General features: G+C 40.8%; 1 protein-coding gene across 2 annotated transcripts in view; it reads right to left on the reverse strand.

Annotated features, from left to right (window-relative positions):
* LOC150090421 (lysophosphatidylcholine acyltransferase 1-like) overlaps nucleotides 1–18,171 on the reverse strand; it is a 347,274-nt gene that overhangs the window by 221,857 nt on the left and 107,246 nt on the right. For both annotated transcript variants that reach the window (XM_090369114.1, XM_090369115.1), the window contains exon 6: nucleotides 6,439–6,612. In XM_090369114.1, the coding sequence (XP_090225240.1) occupies nucleotides 6,439–6,612 (174 nt within the window). The remainder of the gene's footprint in view (nucleotides 1–6,438; nucleotides 6,613–18,171) is intronic.

Raw genomic sequence — 18,171 nt, forward strand, 5'->3', positions numbered from 1 at the left:
GGGATATCAGAGACATGGTGTCACACAGATATAAGGAATGCAGAACTGGAATTTGGGGAGTACAACGTTTACAGAAGGGATAGACAAGATAAGAAGGGTTATCTATTAGTTAAGAAACACAAAATCCAAGGAAGTGAAGCCAATCGACATCACTGGACAGTGCAGTGTCGAGTCAGTTTGGTGTGACACAAGCATTGGGAGATCAAAATTGAGGGCAGGAGTGTACTATAGGCCTAATGACTCTGATGAGTATAATAAGAAACTGTACAGGGAAATAGAGTGTGGTAGTAAATCAGAGAGTCTTATAATGGGGGATTTTAATATCCCAGATATTAACTGGAATTTGTGGGTTGGTCACTCACACACTAGCAAGACTTGTGTGAATTTATTGGATGATAGTTTTCTACATCAGCATGTTTGGGAGGCAACTAGAGGGAGTAATACTCTTGATTTGATTATCAGTAGTAATTCTTCATGCATTAAGAATTTGCAGATAAAGGAACCACTAGGTGGAAGTGATCACATTGTGCTGAAGTGGGATTTACTCAAAGAGGTAACTACCATTAGAGGTAAAGGGAAGGGTTATTGCTTTCGTAAAGGCAACTACAATGGTCTGAGACAATATTTAAATTCTATACAGTGGGACCAACTGATGATGTTACCAACGGCAAATATAAAATGGGAAGCATTCAAAGAACTTATCTTGGAAGCTACTAGGCTTTACATACCAACTAAGAAATATATTTCAAGGTTTAGGCCTAAATGGATGTCAGATGAACTAATGAGACATATGGCAGAGAAGAAAAATGCATGGGATACATATAAATTAACACTTGACACAGAAGCCTACGATAGATATAAGCTGGTCTGTAACCAAGTCACAAAGGAGGTTAGGCAGGCAAAGGCAGATTACAAGATGTCTTTGGCAAGGGATGCAAAGAAAAACAGCAAAGAGTTCTTTACTTATGTAAACTCTAGAAGGAAGGAGATGAATCAGATTGGTCCACTTGATATCGATGGGTCAACTGTTGATGATCCTGCTCAGGTAGCTAACAAACTAAATGAATATTTTGCATCGACATTCACACATGAGGAGTTATTCAGCGAGGGGAATGCCAGAGGTGTATTCAACTCTGGCAGTAAGCTAGAGAATCTTGTAATCTCTGAGAGTAAAGTGGAGGAGAAATTGTTGAAGATAAACACAAGAAAGGCACCTGGGGTGGATGGGATCTATCCAGTTATATTAAAGGAGGCAGCAAAGGAAGTAAGCAAACCCTTAGCCATAATTATGAGAGCTTCCTTGGACTCAGGGAAGGAACCCATGGACTGGAGATGTGCGAATGTGACCCCAATTAACAAAGGAGGATCAAAGGCTGACACAAGTAATTATAGACCTGTGAGTTTAATTTCTGTTCCCGGAAAATTAATGGAGGCACTGGTTAAAGAAGCACTGCAGGATCATCTAGACAAGACTTCAGTTATAGCTTGGATACAGCATGGTTTTTTAAGGGATAGTCTTGTCTGACCAGTTTGATTGGATACTACGATGTGGTCACAAAGGAACTGGATGCAGGGAATAACTTTGATATTATATACTTGGATCTTAGAAAGGCTTTTGATACTGTTGCACATGGAAGACTGCTGCACAAATTGGAGCAGTGTGGCATTGGAGGCAAATTGCTGCTAGGGATAAAGGGGTGGTTGAGGGGGAGAAGACAGAGTGGTAATCAATGGACACTGCTCATCATGGACTAATGTTATTAGTGGAGTCCCTCAGGGTTCAGTATTGGGTCCATTATTGTTTTCTGTATTTATAAATGATATTAATGATGGTATATCAAGCTTAATGTCCAAGTTTGTAGACGATACGAAGGTTGGCAGGGTTGTTAAGGACACTACTGACACTATGGTGCTACAACAGGATCTGGAAAGGTTGAGCAGATGGGCTGAGAGGTGGGAAATGAAGTTTAACATTGACAAATGTAAAGTACTACATATGGGAAACAGCAACCCCAGAGCAACGTATCAACTCTGTGGTACTACACTGACAGTGGTAGAGAATGAAAAGGACTTGGGGGTGGTTGTGCAGGCAGATATGAAGTTCTCTGAGCAGTGCAGACGAGCTGCAAGAGTAGCTCATGGAGTATTGTCAATGATATACAGGAATTTTTCCAGCAGGGATAAGGAGGTGATTATTCCATTGTATAAGGCGATGGTCAGGTCACACCTAGAGTACTGTATACAGGTCTGGAGGCCTCATTTCAAGAAGGATGTAGAGCTGCTGGAACGAGTACAGAGAAGGGCAACAAGATTAGTGAATGGAACAAAGGGGTGCTCTTACGAAGAAAGGCTTAAGTTTTGCAAATTACAGTGTCTGGAGACTAGGCACCAGCGAGGTGATCTGATAGAGGTGTATAAAGCCTTGAATGGTTTAAGCATGCTCAATGCTGATGGGATTCTTCCTCTAGCTCAGAAAAATCACCTGAGAGGGCATAAGTTCAAATTGAGGAAAGAGAGATGTAGGATAGACGTGCGGAGATTTGCCTTTAGCCAGCGGGTGTTTAGTTGGTGGAATAGACTTCCATCCCTTATCGTGGAAGTTGATAGCCTAAATAAGTTTAAGACTCAGTTGGACAGGTATTTCGAACGAACAGAGGGGTGAAATGGAAGTGGTTATTTATTTTTTTTTTATTTATTTATTTTTTTTTTTTTTGGCTGACGCTGCATAATCTTGCTTTCTTGCATCAAATGCCTCTACTAATGCTAATTCTAATACGTGGGAAAAAAGTATTGATGAAGGCGGCTATTCAACGCAGCAAATTTGTAACGTCGACAAGACTGCTCTTGTATTGGAAAAAAATGCCAAATCGAACATACATTGCCAAAGAGGAAAATACAATACCAGGTTTCAAGGCATCAAAAGATAGTGCCACGCTCTTGCTTCGGGCTAATGCAGCAAAAGATTACAGATTAAAACCACTGCTTGTGCACCATTCTGGAAATCCTCATGCATTTAAGGGCATCATTAAAGCCATCCTACCCTTGCATTTCCAATCGAACCATAGAGCTGGATAATAATATCTCTCTTTGAGGATTGGTTTAAATGCTGCTTCATTCCCGAAGTTGAAAAATATCGTAAAGACAACGACGTTTCTTTCAAGATTTTGTTTCTATTAGATAATGCTCCTGGACATCCTGTGCATCTAGATTTCAATTCGAACATGAGATTCTTATTTCTACTTCCAAACACGACTTCACTCATCCAACTTATGGATCAGGGTGTTATTTCGAATTTAAAAGCATACTATTTACACAAAGTTGCTCAGGCATTGTCTGCCGTAGACGATGAGAAAAATTTTTGTTCACAGACTATTGTAAATCTTACAATATTTACCACACCATCTTAAACATTAATAAGGCCTTGGTAGAAATTACTAAAAGTTGTTTAAATGGTGTGTGGAAGAAAATATGCCCATGGCACGTAAAAGGCTTCAAAAGATTTGAAAAAGACAAATCATATGAAGAGGTTACAGATAAGATTGTAAAGGTTGCAGAGCCTACTTCAGTTGGAGGTTGATGCCAAAGACGTGGAGTTAATAGAGGAAGAAGAGAAGGAATTATCTAACGAAGAACTTATTGACTTGCAGGCAGCGATAGTGAAAGAAGAAAATGCTGACGAAGCTAAAGATGAACCAAAATTGAGCAAGAAGCTCATAACAAGAGAGATGGCAATGGTATTTCATGAAATTGCATCGGCAATCAATGGTGAAGTTTGTGAAGATGGATCCTGACAGCGAACGATTCTTAAAAGTTAACAGAGGAGTGAATAATATGCTTGCTTGCTACAAAGAAATCTATGATAAAAAGAAAAAAGCCACTGTCCAGTCATCCATTAATATGTTCTTTTGTAAGGTTGAGCGGCCGACTCCTCCTAAATCTAAACAGCGTCATACTTATCAGCTGAAGACGTCAATTCTGGCAACGATGCTCGACAGGTAAAACTTACTGACGTTATGCCTGTCTCCTCTCTTTTTTGTAATTTTATAATTTTGAAATATTTTTAAATTGCACGCTTTTGTAATTTTTCCTGCACACGACATAAAAAATTGAATAAATACAATAAATAATTATATTTACATGTTTGTCGAACATTTATTTTTTGATTCAATCAATTCAGTAAAACGGTTGCGAGTGCTGCACAAGAATGGGAGAAATTCCAACTTATGTAAAATCCGACTTATGTAGTGTTCCACGGAACACAACCCTTACATAAGTCGGGAATTCCTGTATTCAGAAATGCACTGCAGCAGTGGATGCTAAACCAGACGATGCAGAGGCATTTCAGTGGTACAGTACTTCAAAATTAAAAAAAGTGGAAAAACCAAAACAGAAGATGCACACTGAAACCTAGGTTACAAAAGTGTTGAATAAAGCAACATCAAACAAGCTTAAGGAAGATACTGATGTCACTGATTCCATATCATTCTTTTCAACAACGTCACATCATTCTTCTTCTTCATGTAGTTCACCACAAAGTTTCATACCAAGCAAGGAAATTTTCAATAATAAACTTGTCTAGTCCCTCAACCTCGAATGAAGTAATCTTAAATAATGATCAACCAGCAGGTCAAATCCAATAATATTTCAGTAATGTCACATTATCTGAATAATTTTCAGTTAAAGAAATTGTATTTTTTTTATGGCTTCATGCTTGAAATTGAAAACCAAATTAATTTTGTTTGTATTCATTAAGAATGAATATAGAAATGGATATAGGAATGAATATAGGAATGAATTATAGAAATACAATTTCTATAATTAATTTGGTATGAATTAAAAAATTAATTCATACCAAATTAATTTTGTTTGTATTTCTATAATTCATTAGGTAATTAATTTAATAACTTGTGCAATTAATGTAAAGCTATCTAATAAATAATCAATTTTATTTTTATTGCTGAATTTTCATTACCTTCATAAATTGTTCTGGACTTTTCTGGAATGATATGACTCAATGACTGTGCAGAAATTCCAGTGATGAACTTAAGACATTCATGACACCTTCCAGTGGCTAGAAACATAAAGTTGCAACAAGACAATCTTCAGATAGTATTCAATTTCTCGTTGTAGTGTCTTCTTTCAATTTTATTAGAGTGCACCTATCAATTTTATTAGAGTGCATCAAAAGAATCTGGATGCATTCTGAAGTAGTCAGCAAAATCTGTGGGCTGATTCAGTCTCAATCCTTGAAGAAGTTACATATTACTAAACCCCTCTCTCTCTCTCTCTCTCTCTCTCTCTCTCTCTCTCTCTCTCTCTCTCTCTCTCTCTCTCTCTCTGTCGAAGCTAATTATTAATCCAAATGCATATTTTCTTCTTCTTTTTGAATAGAAACTCACTGGCTATACAGCAATCTGCCTTTTGCAGTTTCCTAAGACAGCAATCTGCTTTTTCCAGTTAACTATGTTCCTCGTGTTCTAGGTTTAAAACTAACCACTAGATATATTAAAATTTAAAAACAATTTAAAGATAATTTACATATTCTTGAAGAAGTTGCATCTTTTCCTCTTCTTTTTGAATAAAACCTCACTGGTTATACCTAAGACAGTAATCTGCTTTTTTTTGGTTCATCATTAAGTTATTTAACAGTATTAGGGTTCCTGTTGTTCTAAGTTTAAACTAACCACTAAGTAATTTTTCTCAGAATTTAATAATAAACAGTGGAGAGTCTAAATCGTAATAATAATAACATACCAAAAATCATATAAGACACATGAGTTTATAATACCAGTGACTGGATTTCAATCTTGAAAGATAAAGTAAAATGATAAACTGAAGGAAAAACGCGAGGAATGCCAAACATTACTACCAAATTCAATTATGAATGGAAAAAATTAAGGGAAAAGTAAAATGTTAGTGTGCTTTGAAAGGATTATTTTCATTTCACTTAAAGAGAGGAAAGAATGTGGGGGATAATGTGTGAGAAAAGATGACGAAGAACTCCTTATGGGTAACAGTGGTTTTATAATCCCTTTGTCTTTTTGGAAGGAAAGAGGGAAAGGACAAAAATGACATGAAAGATAGTCTGTCTATGGGCTGTAATAGCAAATACAATACATAAAATCAGGCTATACTCAAAAAAATTTCTTAAATAATAAACAGATTTCACCCTCTCAAACAATAAACAAAAAAACCCTGCCTCAGTTTATGTCACAATATGTTTAATTTTTATACACTAAATTCTGTAATGTATTTTTTATCCATTACAGAATAATCCACAATGAACAACCATAAAGTAAACATACTTATTATTTGCTTTAAGTGACAACAAACACCCACTAAAATATTAACCCTCTACGAAATAATTTAAATAGAATAAATTACTTACTCCTTTCAAAACATGAATAAATATTTATATTTCTAACAGAAATGCATTACCTGGCTTAAAGGATATTAGGCAGGAACGGTTTGTGCAAGTGCCTTCAGGAAAAATTAATATCTGGTCCCAGTCTTCTTGTCCCATTGTTCTTGCCATTATCTCATGTACAGTATTCTGTCGAGACAGAGGATCACTCCTTTTAACATATATAGGTTGTGTATAATTAATGAGAGCTGTAAAAAAGATAACAAAACTTAAAAAAAGAGGTAAACATTTCTAAATACACAAAAACCAAAAAAAAATTAGTTGAATATAAACTTAATTTTTTTATAAATTAGATGATAAGAAGTTACACTTGGAATCTAAACAACACAGGATAAAGCAGCAATTCATTATAACAACAAAAAGTATGGACTGGAATGTTTTGATCCTACCCTATATGGTTCTGATCACAAACTATAAAAATATTGCACTAACTTATCCAGTACTTCATAGTACTATATAAATAGTGAAGGTGTAAAAAATGAAGGCTGTTTCCACATTGACTAAAAATAGTTATAAAACATTAAAAATCTCAAACAAGTAAAAAACAAAAGTAAAAAAATGCAGCTTATTTACAATATAAAAAGATACAACAGAAATTTATGAAATTATTCTAAGTTCAAAAGAAATGAAAAATAAAAAAAATAATAATAAATAAATAAAGCTAATTAATATAATTATTTGAAACGTAAATTTTAGCTCAACGTTATTAACAATACACATTTCAGAGCCATCTGGTTATAGCACTAAAATTTATGCCCACTCGTGTGTAGTTTCAGCAAGAGGAAGAACATAATTCGCATTCAGCCTACTCAATCCATTCAAGGCCTAAAACATCTCAATCTGATCAACCTGTGGGTGCCTAGTCTCCAGAAGATGCAATTTACAGAACTAAAGCCTTTCTAGATAAGAGTACCTTTTTATTCCCTTCACCAAGATGGCTACACTTCTCTCTACTCATTCCAGCAGCTCTACATCCTTCCTAAAATGAGGCCTCAGACCAATATGCAGTACTCAAGGTGTGGCCTGACCACTGCCTGATTCGTTCTAAGAAACTGAACATTGGAAATTAGGAAAAAAAAAAAAAAAAAAAAGTATTTAATCAACAGTGTAAGTGCTACAATGTATTTCCACAAGAAGACTAACCTTATTGGAGGAGTGCCTTGGTGAGAAACCTTTGCTTTTCTTTTGGGATTTACGCCAGATACTAGCGTTATTCTCTGTTTTCATTTGTTTGCGAGACTGTATGGTCACCATGCGGCTCGCGAAGGGAAAATAGAGAAGTGCTCCGGTATAACGCGGCTGCCGCGCTAGGATCTGGCCCTTGACTGGGGAAGGATCCCGATCCCCCAAATAGTGTGTACCCTGGGCTGAACGAGAGCCCCAACTTTCTTGCGACTGAGTTAACCTTTAATTACAAACTATGCGTTCAGTGACTGCCCTCCCCCCCCCTCTCTGCCATAAACTTTCATGGTGAAGTGGAACTTCTCTCTCGTGCATTTCCCAACTTTTTTGATCTTTTCATCTGACCATCATCTTTAGCGTCCTCAGAAACCGCTAAGGAAAAATTTCCCATCATCCTAGGGGAATTTCTACCCTCGGCTGTTTCCCCCCATGTGTTTCGGTGGGGGAAGGAAAAACACACACATAGTAGTATACTTCTCCAAATTAACGTACGGACTCGTGTGAGGCATCTTTCAGCGACTCCCGAAGAGACCTGTGTAGGAAAACAGCAGCACCTCGATAAACCAGAAAATTTCGATTATCTGGAAAACAAATAAAATGCATGAAAACGACATGGAAGTCATTGAGATTGGTACCCTCAGCCAAACTGAAGAGAAACAGGAAGAGGCCGAGGATCATAGACCAATTGCCAAAAGAAAAAACAAAAATGGAACAGTACCAAAATCTGACCGGAAAACCCGGAGCACCAGCCAAATAAAGGATCAGCATGACCACCCAGGAGGGACAGATGACCAACCCAAGCCTTCAGAAAATGCTAAACTCAATCCAACACTACCAAAGGGAACCATTCCAGAGCAAACATTACTGCTGCGAACGGCCTTAGAAAATCTGATGAAGGAAAACTGCAGCAAAATAACATCCGTATTACGAGCAGAAATCGTACACCAATGGAATAAACTTGAAGCCATCTTAATGAACACATTCGGCCAACTACAGAAGGCAGAGGCAATATTGGAAGCACGAAACATGGATGGAGACAAACAAATGCTACAGCGCGCTCAGTCGTATGCACAAGCGCTGAGGACACCAGCAAGTGACTCGATAGTGGCCGGCAAAGCACCCGAACTCGAAAGAAAGATCCTACCTAAACAACCACACTTAGTGGTCCTACGACCAACAAAACCCCACGACAACCAGTCCAGTGAACAACTCAAATCCTAAATAATGACTAACCTAAACGAAGAATTTAAAACAACAAGAATAAAGGCCGTAAGGAAAACAAGGAATGTCGGACTACTGATAGAAACGGAAACAAGAGAGGAAGCACAAAGAATAATAGAAAATCCGAAAATACCTGAACTAGGACTAACCGCTGCTGCGCCCAAAAACCGAGGCCCTTCAATCGTAATATATGACCTGGCCAAAGACCTTACCCCAGATCACCTATCAGAGGAGCTATTCCAAAGAAATCTACAGGCCATTTTTCCGGACAGGAATAAGGAAGACCTAGTGACGCCCAAGTACATAACCAAGTCAAGAGACGGAAGCCGCCAAAACTGGGTTGTCGAGCTCGCGCCCATGGCATGGAGGGCTTTAAGCACCCAGAACAGAATCTATGTTAACTGGGGCAGTCACCGCTTTCGGGAGCATGTGACTGTGCCCAAATGCTACAGGTGCTGCAAATTTGGGCATACAACCCACACATGCACCCAGACAATTCCCACGTGCGGGCATTGTTCGGCAAAAGGTCACACCTTCCGTGACTGCCCAAACAAAAACACCGACCCAACCTGTGCAAACTGCAAGAGTTTAAAGTTAGATAGCGCGCATTCAATCAGAGATGGTCAATGTCCTACATACCTGAAAGCAAAGAGTTTATTCCAATCAAGACTCAACTATGGGAACACATCCTAAAAAATATAACATCACAGAGGTTAAATTCATGCAGATAAATGCACATAGAGCCAAGGCGGTCGCCGACCAAATCCGCAAGAAGGCGGAAGAAGAAAACATTGATGTAGTAATATTACAAGAACCATATGTACATATGAAGGCTGTCAGGGGCTATCCCATAACATACAAAGTAGTCCAAACGGGGGATGACACCCCATGGGCAGCGATTTTGGTAAGAAACCCAGATATAACGGTGACCAAAATCACTCAGCTATGCACATCTTGGGCCGCATGTGCCCAACTCACTACGGCCTTGGGCGCGTTTTATGTCATAGCCCTTTACTGCCGTCCGGGTGAGGACATCGACTTCGCAGTAAGGTACCTAAGTCTGGCTAGTGATATGCTCCCAAATGCAAAAATCATCGTGGGAGCAGACGTTAACTGCCGGTCGCCAATGTGGCACAGCCATACTCCAGATAGACAGGGTACCAGAAACGGGACTAAGTTGGAAGAGTTCCTGGCAACCTCAACACTAACTGTACTAAACTTACCCAACAATCTGCCTACATTCTGCAACACATTATGGGAGGCCACTATAGACGTTACCATGGCAACGAGGAATGCTGCCAACAACATTTCCAAATGGACCGTCCGTGAGGCTTGGACAACGTCTGATCATCGCGCCATTACGTTCAGTCTAAACAAATCACTGGCCACAGTACCTGTGAACAGACAAACTGCCCATAGATATGCCATAGCAAAGGCAGACTGGGAACTCTTCCAGACCACCCTACGGAATAGCATACAACAACGACAGAGAGAACTCCAACGTATCGAGGACCCAAGAATCCTCCAAATTAAAACGACCGAAATCATAAAACAAGCCAGCGACACAGCCATCAGGAAGAAAAATCCAACACCAGGGAAAGTGCCCTGGTGGAATCAAAACCTCCAGCGACTCAGGAAGGAGGCACAGGAAAGAAGAAAGGCCTTCCAGCGAGCCAGACGCTCCTGGCCGATGGCGGAAATTGAAACCCTACGACAGAGCTACAAAGAGGCAAGAAACACCTATACAGCACAAATTAGAGAAAGCAAAAACCAATCCTGGGAGCGCCTGGTCTCCACCACTGGAAACAAGGACCCTTGGGGACTTGTATACAAGATCGTCACCAACAAACTTCCCAGAGGGGAAGTAGTTGAAGCCACTAAAACACCTGAAGGAAACTTGACTATCACTTGGGAACACACCATCAACAATATCCTTGACGCTGCCTTTCATCCAGAGATACAAACAATGACAACAGAACAGAGCTGAGTTTGCCAAGCCAACGAGACTCATCGAACGGCAACAAAAGAGCACCCTTTCACCATGGAAGAGATCAGCAATGCAGCAGACCTAATAAAGGGAAATAGATGCCCTGGACCGGACCTTCTGGAACCCGAAATTATCAAAAAAACGGTAGAGTACGCTCCGAACTTACTACTAAACCTATATAACCTCTGTCTCAGAGAAGGTATCTTCCCGAATTCCTGGAAGATGGCAAACGTTAAACTCATCCTAAAGAATCCAACAAAGCCACCACACCTTCCAGACTCCTATCGGCCCATTGCACTTTTGACAGTTATCAGTAAGCTATTTGAACGACTACTTTACACACGGATCCAACATTACTATGATGAGGCAGGCCTGGCCTCAGCAAACCAATTCGGCTTCAGACGGGGAACCTCCGCCGTGGATGCCTTAACTCACCTCCTGACCAAGGTAAACAGATGTAATACAAAGTACTTCCTAGTGATAGCCGTCGACTTCGCTGGGGCGTTGACTCACTTTGGTGGACGAGCGTCCTGGCGAGGTTGTGCGAAGCCAACATGCCGGAAAACCTCTACAACACCATCAAAAGTTACCTAAGCAACAGAACCATCAAAGTCACCGCCCCCTATGGCACACTCTCCAGGCATGTCCATCGGGGCTGCCCTCAAGGTTCGGTCCTTGGCCCACTACTGTGGAATATTGTCTTGGACACCTTTCTTAACATCGATCTCAATGAAGTACAATCTCAGGCATTTGCGGACGACCTCATTCTCACAATACAGGCAAACTCAAGAGCTGCGTTAGAGGTCCTCGCAAATCGGGCCCTGACCACTCTCCAAGAATGGGCAAACCGAAATCAACTCAAAATATCCTCCACAAAAACAAACTCCATCCTACTAAAGGGACGCCTTGATCTTAGGCGGCCTCCGCAAATAAAAATTGGGCAGGAAACAATCAAATTCTCTAACCAACTGAAATACCTAGGCGTGATATTGGACCAAAACCTGTCATTTCAGGACCATCTGAAATATCTCCGTAAAAAAATAAGACGCTACGCAGCCATGGTTGCCAGGGTCACGCGTAAAGAATGGGGCTTGAAAAAGCGAGTCCTCAAACTGTTCTACAAAGCTATCTTCACTCCGATCGTCACCTATGCATCCGGTGCATGGTTTCAAAAAACTACAACAGCAGTAAACAGACGTATCACGGACCAAATTCACAGATCCATCCTCCTAACTATCACTCGCGCTTGCCGCACGGTGAGCACCCACGCCCTGCAAGTGCTCGCAGGCACTCTCCCGCTGGACCTAGAAATCATACAACGCGGCCTACTATACTACCTAGACAAAGGCACCCCACAGACTTTTCTGGGGTTCACTATTGACCTAGCCAGCAACAGAAATGTGGAAAAGAAGAGGATACAAACTCACCTGCAGCAGGCATGGCAGGAAAGGTGGAGCAACTCTCAAAAGGGAGAGATCACAAAGAAATTTCTACCCAATATTGAACAAAACTACCCAACCTCACCCAACTGGTTCTCCCGAGGTCTACAAGCAACGTACCTCTTAACTGGACATGGAGCTATAAATGCCAAACTGTCTCTACTTGGGATTCAGGTTGATCCAACTTGCACTTGCGGGGGGCTGGAGAGCTGGTAGCACCTAATGTATGACTACAGGCTCTATGAAGACCTACGTGGTGTTTTCCTCACCAGAATCCACTACTTACCACAGGGACAAGAACATCACCTCCTAGACACGAAGGAGGAGTATCAAGCCTTCTCGGATTATGCACAGGCACTGTTCACGAGGAGGACGACGAGGAGAAACCAAATGGCCGCAGCCCACAACCCACTACCATTATAACCAAAGAACATCTGTTCTTCAGCTCACCGGGCTCCCTTGCCTGATGCCTTTCCACCCCCTCCCCTGCGCCGGTGGTGGGACGGTCCCCCCCCCGGCGCCCCCTACTTTCTCCTGGTGAGGCATGGGCATGCCTCACTGACTTCTGGGGTTGCCTACTCTATCATCCCCATATTTCTGCCTTAACCCCCCCAGCCTTCAGTCTCCCACCCACTCTATCTTTATGCTAGTGAATGTCCCACACACAAAAACATAATTATGTCAAAATTCCCATTCGCCCATTCTTTCGGCCTTTATTATGCAAGCATTATCCCCCTCACCTAACGATCATCAAACCGACGATGATGGATATATGTCTCTGTCTGTACATACGTGCATATAAAAGAGCGCGCGCGTTTTTTTTTTTTTTTTAGGTCCTAGCCTCTGAAATCTCAGGAAATTAGGTGGCAGGACCTGCCAGAGTGAAACTAAAACTACTGGGTTCCTTGTCTGCCTCCACGGGGCAAAGGTGGGGCAACGTTGGGCCTCAGCAGGGGTCCAGCGGCTAAACGACCAGATGAACAACGGTACACGACATCACACAGATACAAAGCCCACACACTTTTAAATCTCTGGCATTTCCCAGTGAACTGGTACACCCACAATGAAAGCAACACGGAGATGGGGGAAACCCCTGGTGCCGTCTGACACTAAATACACCTTACACCTGACCACTGCCTTATAACAAAAGGGTAATTACCCCCTACCAGCAAAATTTCTTATATCATTGACAAGACACACTAGCTACTCTGGCAGTCTATCTACACTACTCTGAAAACTTCATATCTGATTGAACAATTACTTCCAGATCTTTTTCATTCACCACTATCCTGAGTGTAGTACCGCACAATTGATGTGTTACTCTAGATATCTAGATATTAATAGGGTTACTGCAGTATTTTGAATTTGTCAATGTTAAACTTCAGTTGCCATCTCTCAGAACAAGTTTTCAAGACCCTTTTGCAGTAGCATGCTGTCATTAATAACCCTGCCAACTTTCATATTGTCTGCAAACTTGGACATTAAGACTGATATATTGGGGCAGAATTTTTCACAGCGTGGTCTGTGCTTGTTAACAGGAGAGATTGCTTCTACAGGGATTGGATACACTTAAATAGAAAGGGTGCAAGAATATTTGCTGATGCTATCAATGCAATGTTAGGTTGGTCAGAAACCTGCAAGCTTGGAGGGATTCACAGACTAATAGGTTAACAATAGCTGCAGGTAGAGGTGCAAGAATTATTTCTTGCACTGCTTCTATTGGAATGAGCAGCAGCCAGTTGCTGGGGGTCATGAAACAAGTAAATACATAGGTGTGTTACAGTAACTAAGAGTAAAAACAGGTGCATGTATACTTGCATGTACACCAATGCTAGGTGTATAGTAAATAAATTTGATGAATTTGAAGGTTTTTTTTTTTTTTTAGGAGCATTAGCAACTAAGGCCATATTGCTCTAGGATATGCGGTGGTCATTCCCTGACCTTTCCGCATCCTCCGTTTTTGGTGGTGACGGGCTTGAACCCTGGTCTAATCAAGAAGTGTGTGCTACACACTGCTGCTGCTGCTCCTTCCCACCTGGCTACGCCTGAATTTGAAGTGCTGGTTAAGACATCCAAGGCGGATATTGTTGGGATATCAGAGACGTGGTGCAACTCAGATATAAAGGATGCAGAAATGGAATTTGGGGAGTACAATGTGTACAGAAAGGATAGAGAGGATAGGAAGGGAGAGGTGTTATAATGTTAATTAAGGAACACAAAATTTAAAGAAGTGCATCCAGTTGACACAGATGTACAGTGCAATGTTGAATCAGTTTGGTGTGACATAAGCACTGGGAAAGCAAAAATAACAGTAGGAGTTTTTATATAGACCTAATGACTCTGATGAGTATAATGAACAATTATACAGAGAAATAGAGTGGGCCAGTAAATTAGAGGGTCTTATAATGGGGGATTTCAACTTCCCAGTTATAGACTAGAACTTGTAGGTTGGTCACTTGTACACTAGCAAGGCTTTTGTGGATTTATTGGATGATTGTTTTCTAGAGCAGCATGTTAGAGAGGCAACAAGACGGAGGGAGTAACACTCTTGATCTGATTATCAGGGGCTCACATCTAGTGAGTATGGGCTTGACACACCCAGTGTCCTAAGCTGGATATCATCACTCTCTTCTTTCTTGGTGATATTCCCTTCTACTTCTCGCTCTCTTTCTCTCTCTCTCTCAGTGTAATTCAGAATTTTTTTTTTTTTTTTTTTTCTTTTTGGCTGGTGCAGCATAAGCCTTGGGCTTCCTTGCACCATATATCTAATAATAATAATAATAAATCAGCAGTGATTATTCATGCATTAAGAATTTACTGATAAAGAAACCACAAGGTGGCAGTAATCACAGTGTACTGATGTGGGATTTACTTAAAAATGTAACTACCATCAGGTATGGGGGAAGGGTTTTTGCTTTCATAAAGGCGACTACAGTGGTGTCTTTGTAGGAACTATACAGTGGGACCAACTGATGATGTTACCAACAGCAAGTTCTAAATGAGAAGCATTCAAGGAAGAAATTTTGCTCAAGGTTCAGGCCCAAATGGATGTCAGATGAACTAATGAGACTCGTGTCAGAAAAGAAAATGCATGGGATGCACATAAATTGTCAAGTGACACAGAAGCCTATGGTAGATACAAGCTAGTCTGTACTCAAGTCACAAAGAAGGTTAGGCAAGTGAAGGCAGATTATTAAAAATCTTTGGCAAAGGTTGCAAAGAAAAACAGCAAAGGCTTCTTTACTTATATAAACTCAAAAAGGAAGCGAATGAATCAGACTGATCCACTTGATATCTGATGGTTCAACTCTTGATGATCCTGCTCAGGTAGCTAACAAACTAAATGAATATTTTGCATCTACATTCACACATGAGGAGTTATTCAAGGAGGAGAGGGCCAGATGTTTATCAAACTCTAACAGGGAGTTAAATGATTTTGTAATAACTGAGAGCAAAGTGGAGGAGAAATTGTTGAAGTTAAATATAAAAAAGGCACTTGGGGTCGTGGGATCTATCCAGTTATATTAAAGGAGGCAGCAAAGGAAGTAAGCAAACTCTTAGCCATAATTATGAGAGCATCCTTGGACTCACGGGAAATCCCCATGGACTGGAGATGTGCAAATGTATCTCCAATTCACACAGGGGGATCAAAGGTGATACGAGTAATTACAGACCTGTTAGGTTGACTTCTGTTCCAAGGAAAATAATGGAGTCACTGGTTAAAGAAGCATTGCAGGATCATTTACACAAAACACCAGTAATAATTCAGACACAGCATGAGTTTGTCAAGGGGAAGTCTTTTCTGACCAATTTGATTGTATACTATGATGTGGTCACAAAGGAACTGGATGCAAAAAATGATTTTGATATCGTATACTTGGATTTCAGGAAACCTTTTGATACTGCTGCACACTGAAGACTAGTGTACAAATTGGAGCACTATGGCATTAAGGGCAAGTTGTTACTATGGATAAAAGGATGGTTGAGTGGAAGAAGACAGAGAATAGTGATCAATGGATACTGCTCTACGTGGACTAATGTTATTAGTGGTGTCCCTCAGGGTTCGGTACTGGGCCTATTGTTGTTTTGTATATTTATCAATGATATTGATGAAGGTATACCAAGCTTAATGTCAAAGTTTGCAGATGATACAAAGGTTGGCAGGGTTGTTAATAACAGTGATGATAGTATGCTGCTGCAACAGGATCTGGAAGAGTTGGGTAGATTGGCTGAGAAGTGGCAACTGAAGTTGAGAAATGCAAAGTACTGCATATGGGTAGCAGTAACCCCAGAGAAATGTACCAAGCATGTGGTATTACACTCAGGGTAGTGGAGAATGAAATGGATCTAGAGGTAATTGTGCAGTCAGACATGAAGTTTTCAGAGTAGTGCAGACAGTCTGCAAGAGTAGCTCATGGTGTCTTGTCATTTATATACAGGAATTTTGCTAGCAGGGATAAGGAGGTGATTGTTCCCTTGTATAAGGCAGTGGTCAAGCCACACCTTGAGTACCGCATAAAGGTCTGGAGGCCTCATTTTAGGAAGGATGTAGTATTGCTAGAACGAGTACAGAGAAGGGCAACAAGACTAGTGAAGGGAACAAAGGGGTGCTCTTATGAAGAAAGGCTTAAGTTCTGCGAATTATAGCTTCTGGAGAGTAGTCATCTGCGAGGCAATCTGATTGAGGTGCATAAGGCCTTGAATGGATTGAGCAGGCTTAATGCTGATGGGATTCTTCCTCTTGCTCAGATTACAAACCTGAGGGAGTATAGATTCAAACTGAGGAAAGACAGTTGTAGAATAGATATGCAGATGTTTGCCTTTAGCCAGGGGAAGTTGATATCTTAAATAAATTGAAGGCAGAACAAGACGAACATTTGGAATGAATGGATCAGTGAAATGGGAAGGTTGATTTTTTTTTCTGGCTGATACTGTATAAGCTTGCTTTCTTGCATCATGTACCTCTACTAATGCTAATATACATTCATTAATATCATTAATAAATACTGAAAACAAAAATGGGCCTAACACGAAACCCTGGGGTGGGGGTTGTTGTTATTTGGTTTTTAGGAGCATTAGCAACTAAGGCCATATTGCTCCGGGGATATGCGGTGGTCAATCCCTGACCTTTCCGCATCCTCCGTATTTGGTGGCTCACGGGCTCGAACCCCGGTCTAATCAAGAAGCATGTGCTACGCACTGCTGCTCCTGCCCACCTGGCTACGGAGGCGCCTCCCTGGGGTGGGGGGGGAATACTAATAACATTAGTCCAAGAAGAACAGTGTCCTTTGATTACCACTTTCTGTCTTCTCCCGCTGAACCATCCTGTTACAGCAGCAACTTGTCCTTAATGCTCGCTCCAAATTGAACAGTCTTCCATGTGCAAAGTATCTCAAAAACTTTCCTGAAATCCAAATATATGATATCAAAATAAGTTTTTGCATCCAGTTCCTTTGTGACCACATCGCAGTATCCAATCACATTGATCAAACAAGACTTTCCCTTAAACTCATGCTGTGCCTGAACTATAACTGCAGTCTTGTTTAGGTAATCCTGAAATGCCTCTTTAACCAGTAACTCCACTATTTTCCCGGAACAGAAATTAAACTAACAGGTCTGTAATTACTCCTGTCACCCTACGATCCCCCCTTGGGTATTGGAAATACATTTGCACATCTTCAGTCCATGGGGCCACCTCTGAATCCAAAACTGCTCTCGTAATTATGGCTAAGGGTTTTTAGCCATAATTCCTTTGCTGCCACCTTTAATACAATTGGATAGATCCCTTCCACCTCATGTTCCTTCTTATGTTTAACTTCAACAATTTCTGCTTCACTTTTCTTTCAAGGCGCCTCTGTAGCCAGGTGAGCAGGAGTGGCAGTGCGTAGCACTCGCTTCTTGATTAGACCAGGGTTCGA

Source organism: Mastigoproctus giganteus, chromosome 2 (assembly GCF_048544385.1).
Source record: "Mastigoproctus giganteus isolate SK-2022 chromosome 2, ASM4854438v1, whole genome shotgun sequence".
Taxonomy (NCBI): Eukaryota; Metazoa; Arthropoda; class Arachnida; order Uropygi; family Thelyphonidae; genus Mastigoproctus; species Mastigoproctus giganteus.